At 33.6% G+C, this 17,458-nt stretch overlaps 2 protein-coding genes across 2 annotated transcripts; one reads left to right on the plus strand and one right to left on the minus strand.

Moving 5' to 3' along the window:
- Positions 1-10,694: 10,694 nt before the first annotated feature.
- LOC113361958 lies at positions 10,695-12,667 on the plus strand. The gene is made up of 4 exons (XM_026605021.1): positions 10,695-11,022; positions 11,309-11,446; positions 11,545-11,682; positions 12,260-12,667. Exons 1-4 carry the CDS (start codon positions 10,713-10,715, stop codon positions 12,394-12,396), a joined length of 723 nt encoding a protein of 240 aa, XP_026460806.1. The 5' UTR covers positions 10,695-10,712; the 3' UTR covers positions 12,397-12,667.
- A 1,091-nt stretch (positions 12,668-13,758) lies between these two features.
- Positions 13,759-16,898, minus strand: LOC113358264 (ankyrin repeat and SAM domain-containing protein 6-like). The gene is made up of 6 exons (XM_026601796.1): positions 16,514-16,898; positions 15,487-15,554; positions 15,111-15,391; positions 14,691-14,762; positions 14,542-14,604; positions 13,759-14,082 (listed from the first exon to the last, which is right to left on the minus strand). Exons 1-6 carry the CDS (start codon positions 16,621-16,623, stop codon positions 14,038-14,040), a joined length of 639 nt encoding a protein of 212 aa, XP_026457581.1. The 5' UTR covers positions 16,624-16,898; the 3' UTR covers positions 13,759-14,037.
- Positions 16,899-17,458: the final 560 nt, after the last annotated feature.

Here is a 17,458-nt window from a genome sequence, read left to right on the forward strand (position 1 = left end):
CATTGGACAAATGTTAGATCAAAGCCTAGTGTTAGACATAACCTGAGTACCAAAAGCCAATTATCTCTTTATAAAATAAAATTGGGACAGAAAATAAGTATAATATGAAATTAAAGTTGAAGATAGCTTTTTCTTTCGAAGCTTTTAAAATCTCCTTCTCCTCTACTTTTCAAAGTTGATAGATTTAGGAAGTGCATTGCATAAAAAGCACTTTGAAAATTCTTTACCAAATACTATCATGGAAAAATATTACAAAAAATATGTTTTCGAAGTACTTTTTGCAAAGAAAAGAAAAATACAAAACCAAACTCAGTTAGATTCGCTAATAATTATATAAGTGGACCATAATGGTGGTGGTTGTAGTGGTGTTAAGGCAAAGACGCCATGGTTTGATTGGAAGTGGTGGTGGAAGTTGTTTCAGTAAAAACAATAGTGGTGCGTGGTGTAATTATGGTAGCGGCAAGTATTGGTGAACAGTGGTGTTCAACGATTAATTTCGCGGCGTCTCAGGTATTTCCAAATAAGTAGCTTAATTTTTATTTTTATTCAATGATGATGGATAACAGGGTCTATTAGTTGTTGTTATAGTCTATTGTTATTAGATTAAGTGGTTAACCATTTGACTTACTTGCTAATCATGGTTTTTAATATTTTTATGCTGCAAATAACCTCACATTTGGGAGGTTAATGTCGGAGAATGTCTGGAAATTTTGAAAAACTAAAACTACATCTTATGAGAGAAAAATGGGTTGTCATATGAAATGATTTAACGTGTTATAACATAATAGCTTGAGTAAATGAATTAGTTTTCCTTTATGTTATTTAAATAGTAATAACATATAATGCGATATGTATTGTTGAGTCAATTCAGAGTTTTAATCTTTTCAGACTATTTTTAAAGGGGATAAAATCAACAATGATCTGAACATTATTAATACCTACATAATTATTCTCGAGAAGAATGAGTTCAGGTGATGTAATTTTTTATAGGCTACATACTTTAATGTTTTGGTTACGTCCAGTTACTAAACTGAGGGAGATGCATAAGGACAAATGCCATTTCAAATTATCGAAAAGACATCTTTGTAAACCGTAAAACATATTAAATAACGTTGTCTTTATTATTTTTTTAGGGGGGTGGGAGTGGTGGAGGAGAGTATGTGAAAATTAACTCCGATATAATTCCATGGTTGGCTTGAAGATGCAACTTGCATAAGAAGAGGCATTATTTGGGAGAATTTCAATGTCTCAAAGTAGAAAGGAATTATATGTGAGGACATGAGAAAAGACTTTACTGAAGAATAGAAATATCTATCAGTTTTTCCTTTACTTTTGTAACGGTAAGAATGAAAAATTCGAAAATTAATAAATATTATATATAATATTTAAACATCAATGTATAACCAAATAAAAATCCATACCCGTGCCGTTATAGCACGGGTTAAGCCCTAGTTTCTTTTATAATACACAAAGCAGCACCAAGTCGTGAACCTTTATAGGCTAGCTATTAACTCTAACACGTCTAATTTTAGATTTTCCATGATTAAGTACCCTAATATACTTATTATAGCTTGATTTTATAATTAAAAACGCAAACCCTACTGCCGAATATTAATTTCCAAAAGAATTTAAAAGGGTCACGGCCGGGTACCAGCTAATTTGACTCGACCAGTTAAAAATTGAACTGTTTAAGGGGCCACGTCCGGGATTGTGGGTCCGATTAATTTAATCCGACTTTCAAAATACCGGTTAACTAGACCCGATCAATTAAACATTGGAACTGTTTAAGGGGCCCCGACTAATTTAATATGACTTTTAGAACACCAGGATTGCAGGTCCCGGCTCAGCTCCAGAGTCATAGGCCTCGACTAATTTGACCCGACCAGCAAAATACTGGGGTCGGATGCACGATACAAAGTCGTCAAAAAAGTCGTCGATACAATAAAACCGATCGAACTCATAGTAATTTGCATAATATAACTCACCGATACACATACACTCAAAAAGTGTTGACTTCTAATTCCGAAAATGAGATTCATAAGGTCGCGACTAATATGATACAACTAACTAAACACTGGGTCATAGGCATTAGCCAACCAACACACTGAACCCTGGGTCGCAGGCCCAATTATTATGATCTAACAAACTATACTATGACACTACAAACTAAATACTTGGACCGTCCCTAATGGTCGGAGCTGTATGCCCCGATTGTTATGACCCGTCCAACTAAATATGGTCTCGACCATTACAGGGCGACTAAAATTTTCTGGGAAGATATTGAGTGGCCGACCAGACAACAAATAAAACTCGAAAAATCTACGGCCCAGTGATACCTAGTACTCCCTCCGTCCTAAATTAACAGTTTGCTTTGACTTTGTCAAGATATTAAGGAAATCCTATAAAATGTCATGACTAGCCCTTGACTAGCCTATTTAATGTTAGGTTATTACAAAAACTAAAATTATTTCTAAATTGGATAGTATTATTGTTTTAGGAAATATTTTAAGAAATAAAAGAAAACTTATACTGCTTTCATTATGAAATCCACAATTTAAGAATTTTTATTTCCTCCATTTGATTTTGATTTCCCGCACTAAAACTTTGGAGCCTTTGGAGTTTTTATTTGAGAGGGAAAAAAATTGAAATTCTAGATTATTTTCTCTTTAGATATACTCGACCATGAATTTTTGGGATTTTGTCATAAATGTTTTTATTTAAAAAAGGAATGACAATTAGTACAAAGATATGGAGTACGTTTTTTTCCTTATATATGATGATTTTGAATTAAGTTTATATTATAAATGATTTTATGATTATTAAAAATAGAGGGTATATTTGATATATGTCTATAAACAAAGCGGACACATAAAAATGGACAGACCAAAGTAGAAATAAGGACTGATAAAAAAGAACCGAGAGAGTATATAGTATACGGAGGTTCTACCGTAACAAGTTTGCAAGCTAAAGAGTAAAGACTATCTTCGGCAGTGTTCAGTATCGAAGTGCCCCAAGATGGATCTAATTCGGTTAAGAGCCGATTCGGAAAGTGAAAACTATAGGGAGACCCATTCTACAGATTTTCTACACCGTGAAACCCACGTGCTGAAAAGTTCACGCGCGCACCCAATTTTCGTGAGAAAATTTCTCCCAAACCCACAATTTATAAAATTTGGTTTCTTCGTATCTTATCTTCTTCTTCTTCACGAGAATTTCTTCTTCAAATATTTTTCTTTTCTTCCTCCCAACTGTGACTTATGATCAATAATATTGATAGACAATATAATCACATGAAGATTGGAAACAATAGATGAATGAAATCGAAAATTAGGGTTTGAGGTGATGTTATGAGATTAATCGAGATTTTGCTGTTTGTTATTTCCGAAAGATGTATGAATGGATTTTTTTTATGATTAAGAAGATGGATCTGAGATGTGTTCTGAAATGGAGACAGGGTTTTGTAATTGTTTCAATCAAGTAGAACAAGAAAAAAAGTTAATTAGATATTTAGAAAATACAGGGAATAATAATAAAGCTTATTTGAGCTTGGATGATGAACAGCGAGGAAGAAGAAGAAGAAGATGATGATGCCGTTATGAGTGCATAACATGTCATGCAGTCAAAAAATGGATGCATAACACATTATCCGGCATCTTTGTTATTTTGTGTGAAATTGAAAATTGATGCATAATGCATCATGCAGTCGAGAAAATGGATGCATAATGCATTATGCATCGAGAAAATTGTTGCATAATCTTTTATGCATCGAGAAAATGGATGCATAACCTGATATGCATCCTTAAATATGGCTGCATAACCAATTATGCATCAATTTTTTTATGTACGAACTAAAATCAACCAAAACAATTTATAGATGCATAACTTTGTTATGCAGTCGAGAAAATGATTGCATAATTCGTTATGCATCTGCATAATGTGTTATGCATCTGATATTGTGGTTTGTACACATTGTGCAGCTCTTTTAAAAAGATTTCCAATGATATAAAATTTGTAAAATTTGAAGGCGCGTATTTTTAAATATGTTATATCCAAGTTTTGTTGCCAATTATACCCCTGAAAAATTATGCTGCATAACGAGTTATACCTAAAAAAATAGTATGCGTAACGAGTTATGTATTGATTCTTAATAATTTCAGATAATTTTGGATGTCACGGTATCTAAAATTAATTGTGGGCCTGACAATAAGAATATTATTTTTTTGGGCCTGCGCCTAATTTTCCCGAAAGTGAAGGGGAATTTAGGGGGAGACCAAAAAAAATAATATTCTCGTTCTCAGGCCCACAATTAATTTTGTATACCGTGACACCCATAATTATATGAAATTATTATATGAATCAATACATAACTGGTTATGCATACTATCCTTTCAGGCATAACTCGTTATGCATACTATCTTTTTCAGGGGTATAATTGGCAGCGCAACTTGGACATAACATATCTAAAAATCCGCGCCTTAGAATTTTACAAATTTTATATCGTTGGAAATATTTTTAAAATATCTATGCAACGAGTACAAACAAGAATATTAAATTTTTGTTTTTAAAGAAAAAATCGGAGGTGATCCTCATTTTAGGGAATTTTTTTGAAAACTTGATACTTAACCATTATGCAGTCACCAAAAACGATGCATAACACATTCTGCAGACGCATAACGAATTATGCAACCATTTTTCGACTGCATAACAAGTTATGTATCTGCATAACAAAGTTATGCATCTATAACAAGTTATGTAACCATTGTTTTGGTTGATTTTAGTCGTACATATAAAAAATTGATGCATAATGCAGTATGCATCCATATTTACGGATGCATATCAGGTTATGCATCTATTTTCTCGATGCATAATGCATTATGTAGCCATATTTTCGGACGCATAACAGGTTATGCAGGTTTTCTGGACTGCATAACAAGTTATGCAACAAATTTTGTAGATGCATAACAGGTTATGCATCCATTTTCACGAATGCATAACATGTTATGCAGACAGTTTCTCGACTGAATGACATGTTATGCAGTCATAACCACATCATCATCTTCTTTCATGTTTCATTAACTCCCACGCAAACCATTATCTTTCAGTTATTCGGGGGCTCTTGGTCAAAATCATGTATTTACACCATCATCTTCTTTCATGTATTTACACCATCATCTGCAATTAAACCTGCATAACAGGTTATGCAGGTTTTCTGGACTGCATAACAAGTTATGCAACAAATTTTGTAGATGCATAACAGGTTATGCATCCATTTTCACGAATGCATAACATGTTATGCAGACAGTTTCTCGACTGAATGACATGTTATGCAGACAGTTTCTCGACTGAATGACATGTTATGCAGTCATAACCACATCATCATCTTCTTTCATGTTTCATTAACTCCCACGCAAACCATTATCTTTCAGTTATTCGGGGGCTCTTGGTCAAAATCATGTATTTACACCATCATCTTCTTTCATGTATTTACACCATCATCTGCAATTAAACCTGCATAACAGGTTATGCAGGTTTTCTGGACTGCATAACAAGTTATGCAACAAATTTTGTAGATGCATAACAGGTTATGCATCCATTTTCACGAATGCATAACATGTTATGCAGACAGTTTCTCGACTGAATAGTTGTTGCATAACGTGTTATGCGACCATTTTCGAGACTGTATAACAAGTTTTTTAGATGCATAACCATTATGCAACCATTTTCGTAGCTGCATAAAAGATTATTCAACCATTTTTTGTCATAATGTTTTTATTTAAAAAAGGAATGACAATTAATACAAAGATATGGAGTAAGTTTTTTTCCTTATATATGATTTTGAATTAAGTTTATATTATAAATGATTTTATGATTATTAAAAATAAAGGGTATATTTGATAGTTTAAGAAAGTATGTCTATAAACAGAGCGGACACATAAAAATGGACAGACCAAATTAGAAATAAGGACTGATAAAAAAGAACCGAGAGAGTATATAGTATACGGAGGTTCTACCGTAACAAGTTTACAAGCTAAAGAGTAAAGACTATCTTCGGCAGTGTTCAGTACCGAAGTGCCCCAAGATGGATCTAATTCGGTTAAGAGCCGATTCGGAAAGTGAAAACTATAGGGAGACCCATTCTACAGATTTTCTACACCGTGAAACCCACGTGCGGAAAAGTTCACGCGCGCACCCAATTTTCGTGAGAAAATTTCTCTCAAACCCACAATTTATAAAATTTGGTTTCTTCGTATCTTATCTTCTTCTTCTTCACGAGAATTTCTTCTTCAATTATTTTTCTTTTCTTCCTCCCAACTGTGACTTATGATCAATAATATTGATAGACAATATAATCACATGAAGATTGGAAACAATAGATGAATGAAATCGAAAATTAGGATTTGAGGTGATGTTATGAGATGAATCGAGATCTTGCTGTTTGTTATTTCCGAAAGATGTTTGAATGGATTTTTTTTATGATTAAGAAGATGGATCTGAGATGTGTTCTGAGATGGAGACAGGGTTTTGTAATTGTTTCAATCAAGTAGAACAACAAGAAAAGTTAATTAGAGATTTAGAAAATACAGGGAATAATAATAAAGCTTATTTGAGCTTTGGATGATGAACAACGAGGAAGAAGAAGAAGATGATGATGTTGTTATGAGTGCATAACATGTCATGCAGTCAAAAAATGGATGCATAACACATTATCCGGCATCTTTGTTATTTTGTGTGAAATTGAAAATTGGCATAATGCATCATGCCAATCGAGAAAATGGATGCATAATGCATTATGCATCGAGAAAATTGTTGCATAATCTTTTATGCATCGAGAAAATTGATGCATAACCTGATATGCATCCTTAAATATGGCTGCATAACCAATTATGCATCAATTTTTTTATGTACGGACTAAAATCAACCAAAACAATTTATAGATGCATAACTTTGTTATGCAGTCGAGAAAATGATTGCATAATTCGTTATGCGTCTGCATAATGTGTTATGCATCTGTTTTGGATGCTGCATAATGAATATGTAGTCAGTTTTCAAAACTTTCCCCTAAAACGATGATCACCTCCGACTTTTTCGTGAAAAACAAAAATTTGATATTGTGGTTTGTACACATTGTGCAGCTCTTTTAAAAATTTCCAATGATATAAAATTTGTAAAATTTGAAGGCGCGTATTTTTAAATATGTTATATCCAAGTTTTGTTGCCAATTATACCCCTGAAAAATTATGCTGCATAACGAGTTATACCTAAAAAAATAGTATGCGTAACGAGTTATGTATTGATTCTTAATAATTTCAGATAATTTTGGATGTCACGGTATCTAAAATTAATTGTGGGCCTGACAATAAGAATATTATTTTTTTGGGCCTGCGCCTAATTTTCCCGAAAGTGAAGGGGAATTTAGGGGGAGACCAAAAAAAATAATATTCTCGTTCTTAGGCCCACAATTAATTTTGTATACCGTGACACCCATAATTATATGAAATTATTATATGAATCAATACATAACTGGTTATGCATACTATCCTTTCAGGCATAACTCGTTATGCATACTATCTTTTTCAGGGGTATAATTGGCAGCGCAACTTGGACATAACATATCTAAAAATCCGCGCCTTAGAATTTTACAAATTTTATATCGTTGGAAATATTTTTAAAATATCTATGCAACGAGTACAAACAAGAATATTAAATTTTTGTTTTTAAAGAAAAATCGGAGGTGATCCTCATTTTAGGGAATTTTTTTGAAAACTTGATACTTAACCATTATGCAGTCACCAAAAACGATGCATAACATTCTGCAGACGCATAACGAATTATGCAACCATTTTTCGACTGCATAACAAGTTATGTATCTGCATAACAAAGTTATGCATCTATAACAAGTTATGTAACCATTGTTTTGGTTGATTTTAGTCGTACATATAAAAAATTGATGCATAATGCAGTATGCATCCATATTTACGGATGCATATCAGGTTATGCATCTATTTTCTCGATGCATAATGCATTATGTAGCCATATTTTCGGACGCATAACAGGTTATGCAGGTTTTCTGGACTGCATAACAAGTTATGCAACAAATTTTGTAGATGCATAACAGGTTATGCATCCATTTTCACGAATGCATAACATGTTATGCAGACAGTTTCTCGACTGAATGACATGTTATGCAGTCATAACCACATCATCATCTTCTTTCATGTTTCATTAACTCCCACGCAAACCATTATCTTTCAGTTATTCGGGGGCTCTTGGTCAAAATCATGTATTTACACCATCATCTTCTTTCATGTATTTACACCATCATCTGCAATTAAACCTGCATAACAGGTTATGCAGGTTTTCTGGACTGCATAACAAGTTATGCAACAAATTTTGTAGATGCATAACAGGTTATGCATCCATTTTCACGAATGCATAACATGTTATGCAGACAGTTTCTCGACTGAATGACATGTTATGCAGACAGTTTCTCGACTGAATGACATGTTATGCAGTCATAACCACATCATCATCTTCTTTCATGTTTCATTAACTCCCACGCAAACCATTATCTTTCAGTTATTCGGGGGCTCTTGGTCAAAATCATGTATTTACACCATCATCTTCTTTCATGTATTTACACCATCATCTGCAATTAAACCTGCATAACAGGTTATGCAGGTTTTCTGGACTGCATAACAAGTTATGCAACAAATTTTGTAGATGCATAACAGGTTATGCATCCATTTTCACGAATGCATAACATGTTATGCAGACAGTTTCTCGACTGAATAGTTGTTGCATAACGTGTTATGCGACCATTTTCGAGACTGTATAACAAGTTTTTTAGATGCATAACCATTATGCAACCATTTTCGTAGCTGCATAAAAGATTATTCAACCATTTTTTGTCATAAATGTTTTTATTTAAAAAAGGAATGACAATTAATACAAAGATATGGAGTAAGTTTTTTTCCTTATATATGATGATTTTGAATTAAGTTTATATTATAAATGATTTTATGATTATTAAAAATAAAGGGTATATTTGATAGTTTAAGAGAAAAGTATGTCTATAAACAGAGCGGACACATAAAAATGGACAGACCAAATTAGAAATAAGGACTGATAAAAAAGAACCGAGAGAGTATATAGTATACGGAGGTTCTACCGTAACAAGTTTACAAGCTAAAGAGTAAAGACTATCTTCGGCAGTGTTCAGTACCGAAGTGCCCCAAGATGGATCTAATTCGGTTAAGAGCCGATTCGGAAAGTGAAAACTATAGGGAGACCCATTCTACAGATTTTCTACACCGTGAAACCCACGTGCGGAAAAGTTCACGCGCGCACCCAATTTTCGTGAGAAAATTTCTCTCAAACCCACAATTTATAAAATTTGGTTTCTTCGTATCTTATCTTCTTCTTCTTCACGAGAATTTCTTCTTCAATTATTTTTCTTTTCTTCCTCCCAACTGTGACTTATGATCAATAATATTGATAGACAATATAATCACATGAAGATTGGAAACAATAGATGAATGAAATCGAAAATTAGGATTTGAGGTGATGTTATGAGATGAATCGAGATCTTGCAGTTTGTTATTTCCGAAAGATGTTTGAATGGATTTTTTTTTTATGATTAAGAAGATGGATCTGAGATGTGTTCTGAGATGGAGACAGGGTTTTGTAATTGTTTCAATCAAGTAGAACAACAAGAAAAGTTAATTAGAGATTTAGAAAATACAGGGAATAATAATAAAGCTTATTTGAGCTTGGATGATGAACAACGAGGAAGAAGAAGAAGATGATGATGTTGTTATGAGTGCATAACATGTCATGCAGTCAAAAAATGGATGCATAACACATTATCCGGCATCTTTGTTATTTTGTGTGAAATTGAAAATTGATGCATAATGCATCATGCAATCGAGAAAATGGATGCATAATGCATTATGCATCGAGAAAATTGTTGCATAATCTTTTATGCATCGAGAAAATTGATGCATAACCTGATATGCATCCTTAAATATGGCTGCATAACCAATTATGCATCAATTTTTTTATGTACGGACTAAAATCAACCAAAACAATTTATAGATGCATAACTTTGTTATGCAGTCGAGAAAATGATTGCATAATTCGTTATGCGTCTGCATAATGTGTTATGCATCTGTTTTGGATGCTGCATAATGAATATGTAGTCAGTTTTCAAAACTTTCCCCTAAAACGATGATCACCTCCGACTTTTTCGTGAAAAACAAAAATTTGATATTGTGGTTTGTACACATTGTGCAGCTCTTTTAAAAAGATTTCCAATGATATAAAATTTGTAAAATTTGAAGGCGCGTATTTTTAAATATGTTATATCCAAGTTTTGTTGCCAATTATACCCCTGAAAAATTATGCTGCATAACGAGTTATACCTAAAAAAATAGTATGCGTAACGAGTTATGTATTGATTCTTAATAATTTCAGATAATTTTGGATGTCACGGTATCTAAAATTAATTGTGGGCCTGACAATAAGAATATTATTTTTTTGGGTCTGCCCCTAAGTTTCTCGAAAGTGAAACCTGCAACCCCCAGACGCCCCTAATTAAACCCCAAACGGGTTTAAAATCCTCTCAAGAGACTTCCAGAAAAATCCATAGAGAATTAAACAAGAAACCATGAACACACTTTGTAACTACAGAAAGTAAAACCTAGTAGATTTGTATGATGTCTTCAGATAAGAAAAGTAGCACAGTGAAGTTGTTTTGTCCATCACTATCAAAACTAGTTCCATGGGTTATTAAAAAAGAAGATGAAAGTTTGGATTTAGGTTTAATAGCTAATACTTTTGGTCTTGAACCATCAACCTTAAAAATTAATAATCATTTTATAAGTAGAGGAATTGATTTCGTATCATCTTCAGTTACTTGGAAATCGCTTCTTTCTTTTTTTGCTTCAAGAGGTTTAGCTACTGGTTCTAGTGAACATGATGTTATTGTTATTGATGGAAGGGTTTGTAAGCCTGTAACTAAAAGTAAGTGCCGATTTTGCTCTCTTTCTTTACAACTATTTTTGACTTCTTGGAATTTAATTATATTTTTATTATTAGTAGATTTTGTGCCAATGAATTGCTTGTATTGCCAATTTAATGAATTTATTGAGAGCTTCTTGTTTGTCATTGTGGTACCGGGTATGTGCTCGTAGAGCTGATTAGCATATACGGTGGACATGTGTGGTGTTGTTGGCTGTTGTATTAAATACTGCTTTGTACAATTTTGTTCTATAAATTAATTTGGTAAAAGTGAACTGAAACTCTCCAGGAGGGCGTAGTAATCCCTTGGAAATTGGAAGTAGCTATGATATGAGCAGGGAGAGTACCGGACTCTCAAACAATACAGAGGGATCAATGGTAGATATCAACCTATTCAAGAAGATTAAGACAGATACATGCAATTCAGGTATGTGTTGTTCCAGCATGTTGTTACAATCGTCTATTAATGTTGGAATAGATGCCAACCTTGTATCTTGGATTAACATCGAGTAATGGTTTCTTCAGGAGTATGCCAACCTTTATCTGAAAGTTCTTCTGGGGGTCATGAAAAGATCAAATTTAACAGTCTTGCTGTGAAGAGGAAACCCTTGGTCGAAGATATCAATCCACTTAAAAAGAAAAAGATTAGTGAAAGCAGCTCAGGTGCGTTTATTTGAAATTATGCTTCTTTTAATGTTGGAAATTTCATGCTAGCGTGAGTAGCGCCCATCCCTATTGCTACCACACGGGCTCTTTTAGTTTGGTAGGTCATTAAGTCGAGTACCCTAACTTTAAGAAATTAATATACTTAACTAGAGGATCGGTCCGCCACGCATTGGACCCTAAGCTGGTTGTAATTTAAGTCGTCTGCAAAGGATTCTACCCGCCACCCGGTGGTAATAGTACCCTAAGCTGGTTGTAATATTTGATCTGTTGTGAATCCAAGAGTAGCATCCTTAGTAATGTTTTGCGAAACCCAAGCTTTTATGTCTCCTTCTGATTTTCCATTTTTTTGTAATATGAATCAGAAACTGATTACTAACGAACATACTTGAGTGAACTTAACTAGAGGATGGTGCTAGGTTTCAGTAGACTTGCAATCAGAATTAACACCAACAGTGTAATAAACATGCTCAAAATTAACTGGACAGGTAAACAGGGATGTGGGAGATTGTGTATTGTTTTGTTTGTTCGACTCACATGGGAAGGTAACTTTTATCGGTTGTGTTTTGTTTTGTAGGTAGATTGAATTTCCCTATGACCAGTCCAGTAGTTCGATCTGTACGCAACTGTATCGATGGCAGTATCAGTGGAAGCTTAAAACGGCTGAGAATAGATGAGATGATTATGGCCACCCCTGGCAAAAGACAGAGATAACTGGTCTTGCATTTTGAAGTGTAAAATCTTAAATCTTAATATAGCGCTCATCTAGAAAGGAGTAAAAATTGGATCCACTAAGTGTGTACATATCAGTTTATGGCATAGAATACCAAATGATTTTTGGTCCAAAATTGTATACCAGTTTGTAAACATGAATGTAAATTTTCTTTGATTTCAGCATAACTTGACAGACAGTACATCTGCAAACCGGTGCTGTAATGTTACCAGCTTAGCAAATAGTCTTAGGCTGGATTTGGTAATGCTTTTATTTTTCCAGAAGCACTTTCAAAATCTATATTTGTCAATAATTTTTGAAATTGGTGTTTGGTAAAAAAAAATCAAAGTGCTTTTTACCCAAAGTACTTCCCAAATTTCTCAATTATCATACGCTAGGGTCCTAGGAAGGATGAGCTTTTAAAAGCTACAAAAGCATAAGCTTTGGTCCCATCTAAATTTAATGATTGATTTATCTTTTTTGTCCCTATTTTATTTTATAAATGACAAAAAAGTTACCCTTAAACTTATATACAATTAACTTTTTATTTCTTATATTTTAGTCTTTAAATATTATTATTTTTTATTTTCATACTATTTCATTTACCATTCATCTCATTTATCAAAAATAAAAATAAAAATAAAAACAAAAACAAATATTAAATAATTATTTAATTAATTTTAGTTTGATTTTTTGTTTGAAAATTATATATATATTAAAAAGTGGTTTAGTAAAATAAATTTTTTAACAATTATAATAATAGTAACAATTAGTAAATGTAATATTATATATATTTATATTGAATAGTAAAAAAAAAGTTTATTTTTAAAACCAATAAAATCGAATAAAACTATTTTCAAAGATATTTCTGTTTTTGTCATTTGCTACAACAATGGTTGAATTTGATATTTTACCAAACACACTCTGACTGCTTTTTTAATCAACTTTAACTTTAGTTAATATTTTACCAGACATCAAACTGCTTTTTTCTCACAGCACAGCACAACAACGCACAACAGAAAAGTGCTTCTACAAAAGCTGCAGCAATAACAAACTAAGCCTTAATGACAATAAACCTCACTGGGGGATATAGAAGCAAATCAGAAAACACAGGTTTGTACAGTAACATTTACTATATCTTTGCCCTTTCAGGAATGGACTTATAGTTATACCACAACTATAGTTGGTTGAATAGCAGAACAGGATTCAGAATTTTAATCAACTTCAGTATTATTATCATTAATTATGTAAATGGGCCACAAGAGTATCAGCTTTGAGAGCCAACCAGGCTCTCACAAGCTGAATTTATCCAAAGAGGGGCCAATACATGATCCGTAAAAGCAAATTGAAAACTAGGAAAACTGTAAGTCACAAATTTTGCAGACCATTTAGATATCAAATAAATAAATACTAAATAGAATTTTCCATTTGTTTACTTCAGCTACTGATATTGAAACTGTTTGGTCTACCTATACTCAGACTACACTGAACCCATTTTCAGTAAATACAGTTGGAAAAGCTAAACAAAAGTAAATTTTACAGGCGGACTGATATACCAGAGTTGAAACAAGCGCCTGCCATGGGCACAAACATTTTGTCTGGTAACCAGCGCCAAAGCCAACAGCGGGAAAAAAACACCATCTCTATTCTCTTGAGTCTAAAGCAAGGAGTATCTTCTTCCTCGGTCCCTGAAAACCATAACCAACAAAACTTAATACAAGAGGACTGGAGAAAACTAAGTGCATCAAAAGCATGAAAAAAAGAACTAATTCATTCTATGTTTAACAGAAGGCAAACAACAGTAAACGATAAACACATGATGTTAAGAAAGCATATAACGAGAGAGACATGGTAGAAGGTGGACTCTGGATTGAGTACCTAACGTATACCCTAGATGATATCGAACTATGGTCCAAGGATCACCAACCAACACCAAGATTGCAAGTAGAAGTGACACCCTGGACAGGTTAAGCATCTCATATATCCAACTTGAAATTAACAACACTCTTTCATGCAGTACATACTACAAACAATGCCAATATTACACGTAGGAATAAAGTTATATGAATCATGCAAATATCTCAAATGTGTTTATGTACGAGAAAAAATGCACTCAGGATATATGACAGACGTGTTGAGTATCGTACCATCGGCATTCCGAGAGCCTTGAGATCCTCATCAGTCATGTGCATCAATGCAGTCATGTCTACCTGCAGAAACAATATGAAATGTGAACCTGAGAAAACCTTGCAGGCAATAGAATTGAAGAAAATAATCCAATAGCAATCCTGCGTACTTCCTCAGCCTGAAACGTTATTGAATACTTCTCAAGACCCAAAGACTCAAGAAATCCATCTACAGATTCACCCTGCACGGTAATAACATAAATCAGAACAAAATTTAAGTTGGGAATAGGATCAGAAGAGATATCCATCATGTCTTCTATTACAGGAAAAAAAAAAGATGCACACAGATTTTTTGGCATGAAAACTAGACTCCTACTTCAAGCGGTGAGCATAAGATGGTTAGAGCTGAAATTTAGTGTTTCCTACCCCATCGAGAAAATGACACCAAAAGATAGGTCAGCCTGTTACTAGTTCGGATAGAATTTTATTATCTAGACAAGAACATGGAGCTGATTGACTGAATAACAAACTTCTTTCTTTTGTTTAGATAACAATAAAAGAACAAGGTCACCCAAAGACTTATCCACTACCTTTTGCTGTGACTTTTTCCTTGAAGCAGTCGAATTGACAACTTTTTTAGCCTCTGCCATGGGAACATCAACTGCAGCACTTTTTCGGGCAGGTTTAGCAAGTTCTTTAGGCTTTGACTTTGGTAGATCAGTATTAGCCTGCTGTGCATGTGCAATACCTGATAGCTTTACCCGTAGATCCTGGACACCTCCTGCAAGAGAGCCCTTTCCCTTTTGATATGTTTTCTTCAAACCCTTCTTTTGGAGTTTCAATCGCAGGTCATTAGCAGCAACTCGGCGAGCTTCAAATGCCAACCATAGACAAAGCCAACAGTAATGAAAACTAAAATTATGGAAAAGGTTGTTTGCATATAATAATATCAAAACTACACCATACTTGAAACTCGGGGTTTGTCTTCGTCGTCATAAAGATCGTGTTTCCACTTGTTGTCATTTTGCCGCTGTCTGCCATGCGAACAAAACAAATAAGTAGAAGGAAATGAAAAGCTTACAAAAAATTTAGATAACAATAAAGATCAGAATCCAGAAGCATAAGAAGTTCCAAAACAAGTTGACCTTGTTTTGATGAAAGATGCATGAATGTGTCGCCATCAAGCATATCAAGGGGCCAGAGTGTCCAACGATAATATGTTCAACTGCCCAAATCTAGTTTTATCATTTTAAATCAATCTTGAGAAAAATAACTACGACCAAGCTATATATTCCTTTGGTCGTCCTTCACCTTCCAGTATTGATAGTTTAGTCACTGCGTCCCAGTTCTTCACACAATCAACAAAATCTTTGATACAGAATTTGTTACTTTGCAAACTAAGCCTACCCACATTTTTGCAGATTAAATAAAGTAACTTCAACTACCACATTCATTCTCATTGACACCAATCTCTGAATCCAAACTAAACAATCTAAATCTCCACCCGATTTGGATATTACACACTACTTAACATCCACATATCAACTCTTCTGTTTTGTGTGTGTTTAATCATTCATCACTACGCTTCTTCATCAAATAAGATAATTTTTGTTGTTCTAATGCATCCATGTATTATCCTCAATGTTCTTAACTAACATCTACAAGTAAGCTATGTAACAGAAGCAGTACCAGTAACCCTAAGACTTACATACATGAATCTACTGTGATGCCCCATTTGTAGACTGTTTTATTACCTAATAATTTTTGCTTAAAAAAAGTTTCTAGAGCTAACACATTGAAATTCATACTCGATACAAAATCAAACTCCAAAGTGGAGAAGTGTTTACTCGGCAGTAAAGTTTCAAACTTTAATACTCCTACATTCAAACTACCAAAATAAACTCCAGAGGAGGGTGGGGGGATGATTAAAGCAACGAAACAACGAGATATATACAATATAAAGGAATAAAATTTCAGGAGAAAAGGTTTGAACCTTTTGCTAAAGGACGTTCTGCCTCTACCATACTCCTCATCTGAATCTCCATTAAGGCGTTCTTTAACAGACCTTTTGTTGGTCTCAGCTACAACCCGATCCGCATACATGGTTTTTATTTAAATTAAACAGCTACTAAGGTAGATAATCAAAAGCAAAAAGAAGAAGAAGACGAAGAAGAAAAAAAACCTAACCCTAATTAGGGTTTTTGTTAAGATGATTATTATTCTAAAAAGGGAATAGATTGAATACTATTGCGAAGATGAATGAGAGTAATAATCTAGACAGTGGAATATGAAGGCGCCATTTTAGTTTTCTCTGTTGTGCTAGTTAATCAAGCAGAGAAGTGGGATTTCGAGATCTTTGTGAAAGAGGAAACCAGAAAACTTCCCATGTCCACGTTATCACAGTCTCAAACGTGCAATTTCATAGGGAAGGGTTGACACTTTGACTGACGTTGACCAACTTTAATAATACATACAGTATAATATTAGGGAAACTTTACGCGCACGCTCAAAAAAAATAATATTCTTATTGTCAGGTCCAAAATTATTTTTTGTTTCCATGACACCCATAATTATATGAAATTTTAAAAAGTATCTGCATAACGGATTATGCATTAGGGGTATAATTGACAACGCAACTTGGATATAACATATCTAAAAAACCGTGTCTTAGAATTTTACAAATTTTATATCGTTGGGAATCTTTTTAAAAGAGTTACACAACGAGTACAAACAACAATATCAAATTTAAGTTTTTTGCGAAAAAATCGGAGATGATTGTTCTTTTAAGCAAAATTTTCAAAAATTTGGTACATAACCATTATGCAGGCACCAAATACAATGCATGACACATTATGCAGACACAACAAAAGATGCATAAAACGTTATGCAACCATATTTTGATTCATGCATCCATTAATTTATGCATAATATGTTATGC

This window comes from Papaver somniferum, chromosome 3 (assembly GCF_003573695.1).
Source record: "Papaver somniferum cultivar HN1 chromosome 3, ASM357369v1, whole genome shotgun sequence".
Classification (NCBI taxonomy): Eukaryota; Viridiplantae; Streptophyta; class Magnoliopsida; order Ranunculales; family Papaveraceae; genus Papaver; species Papaver somniferum.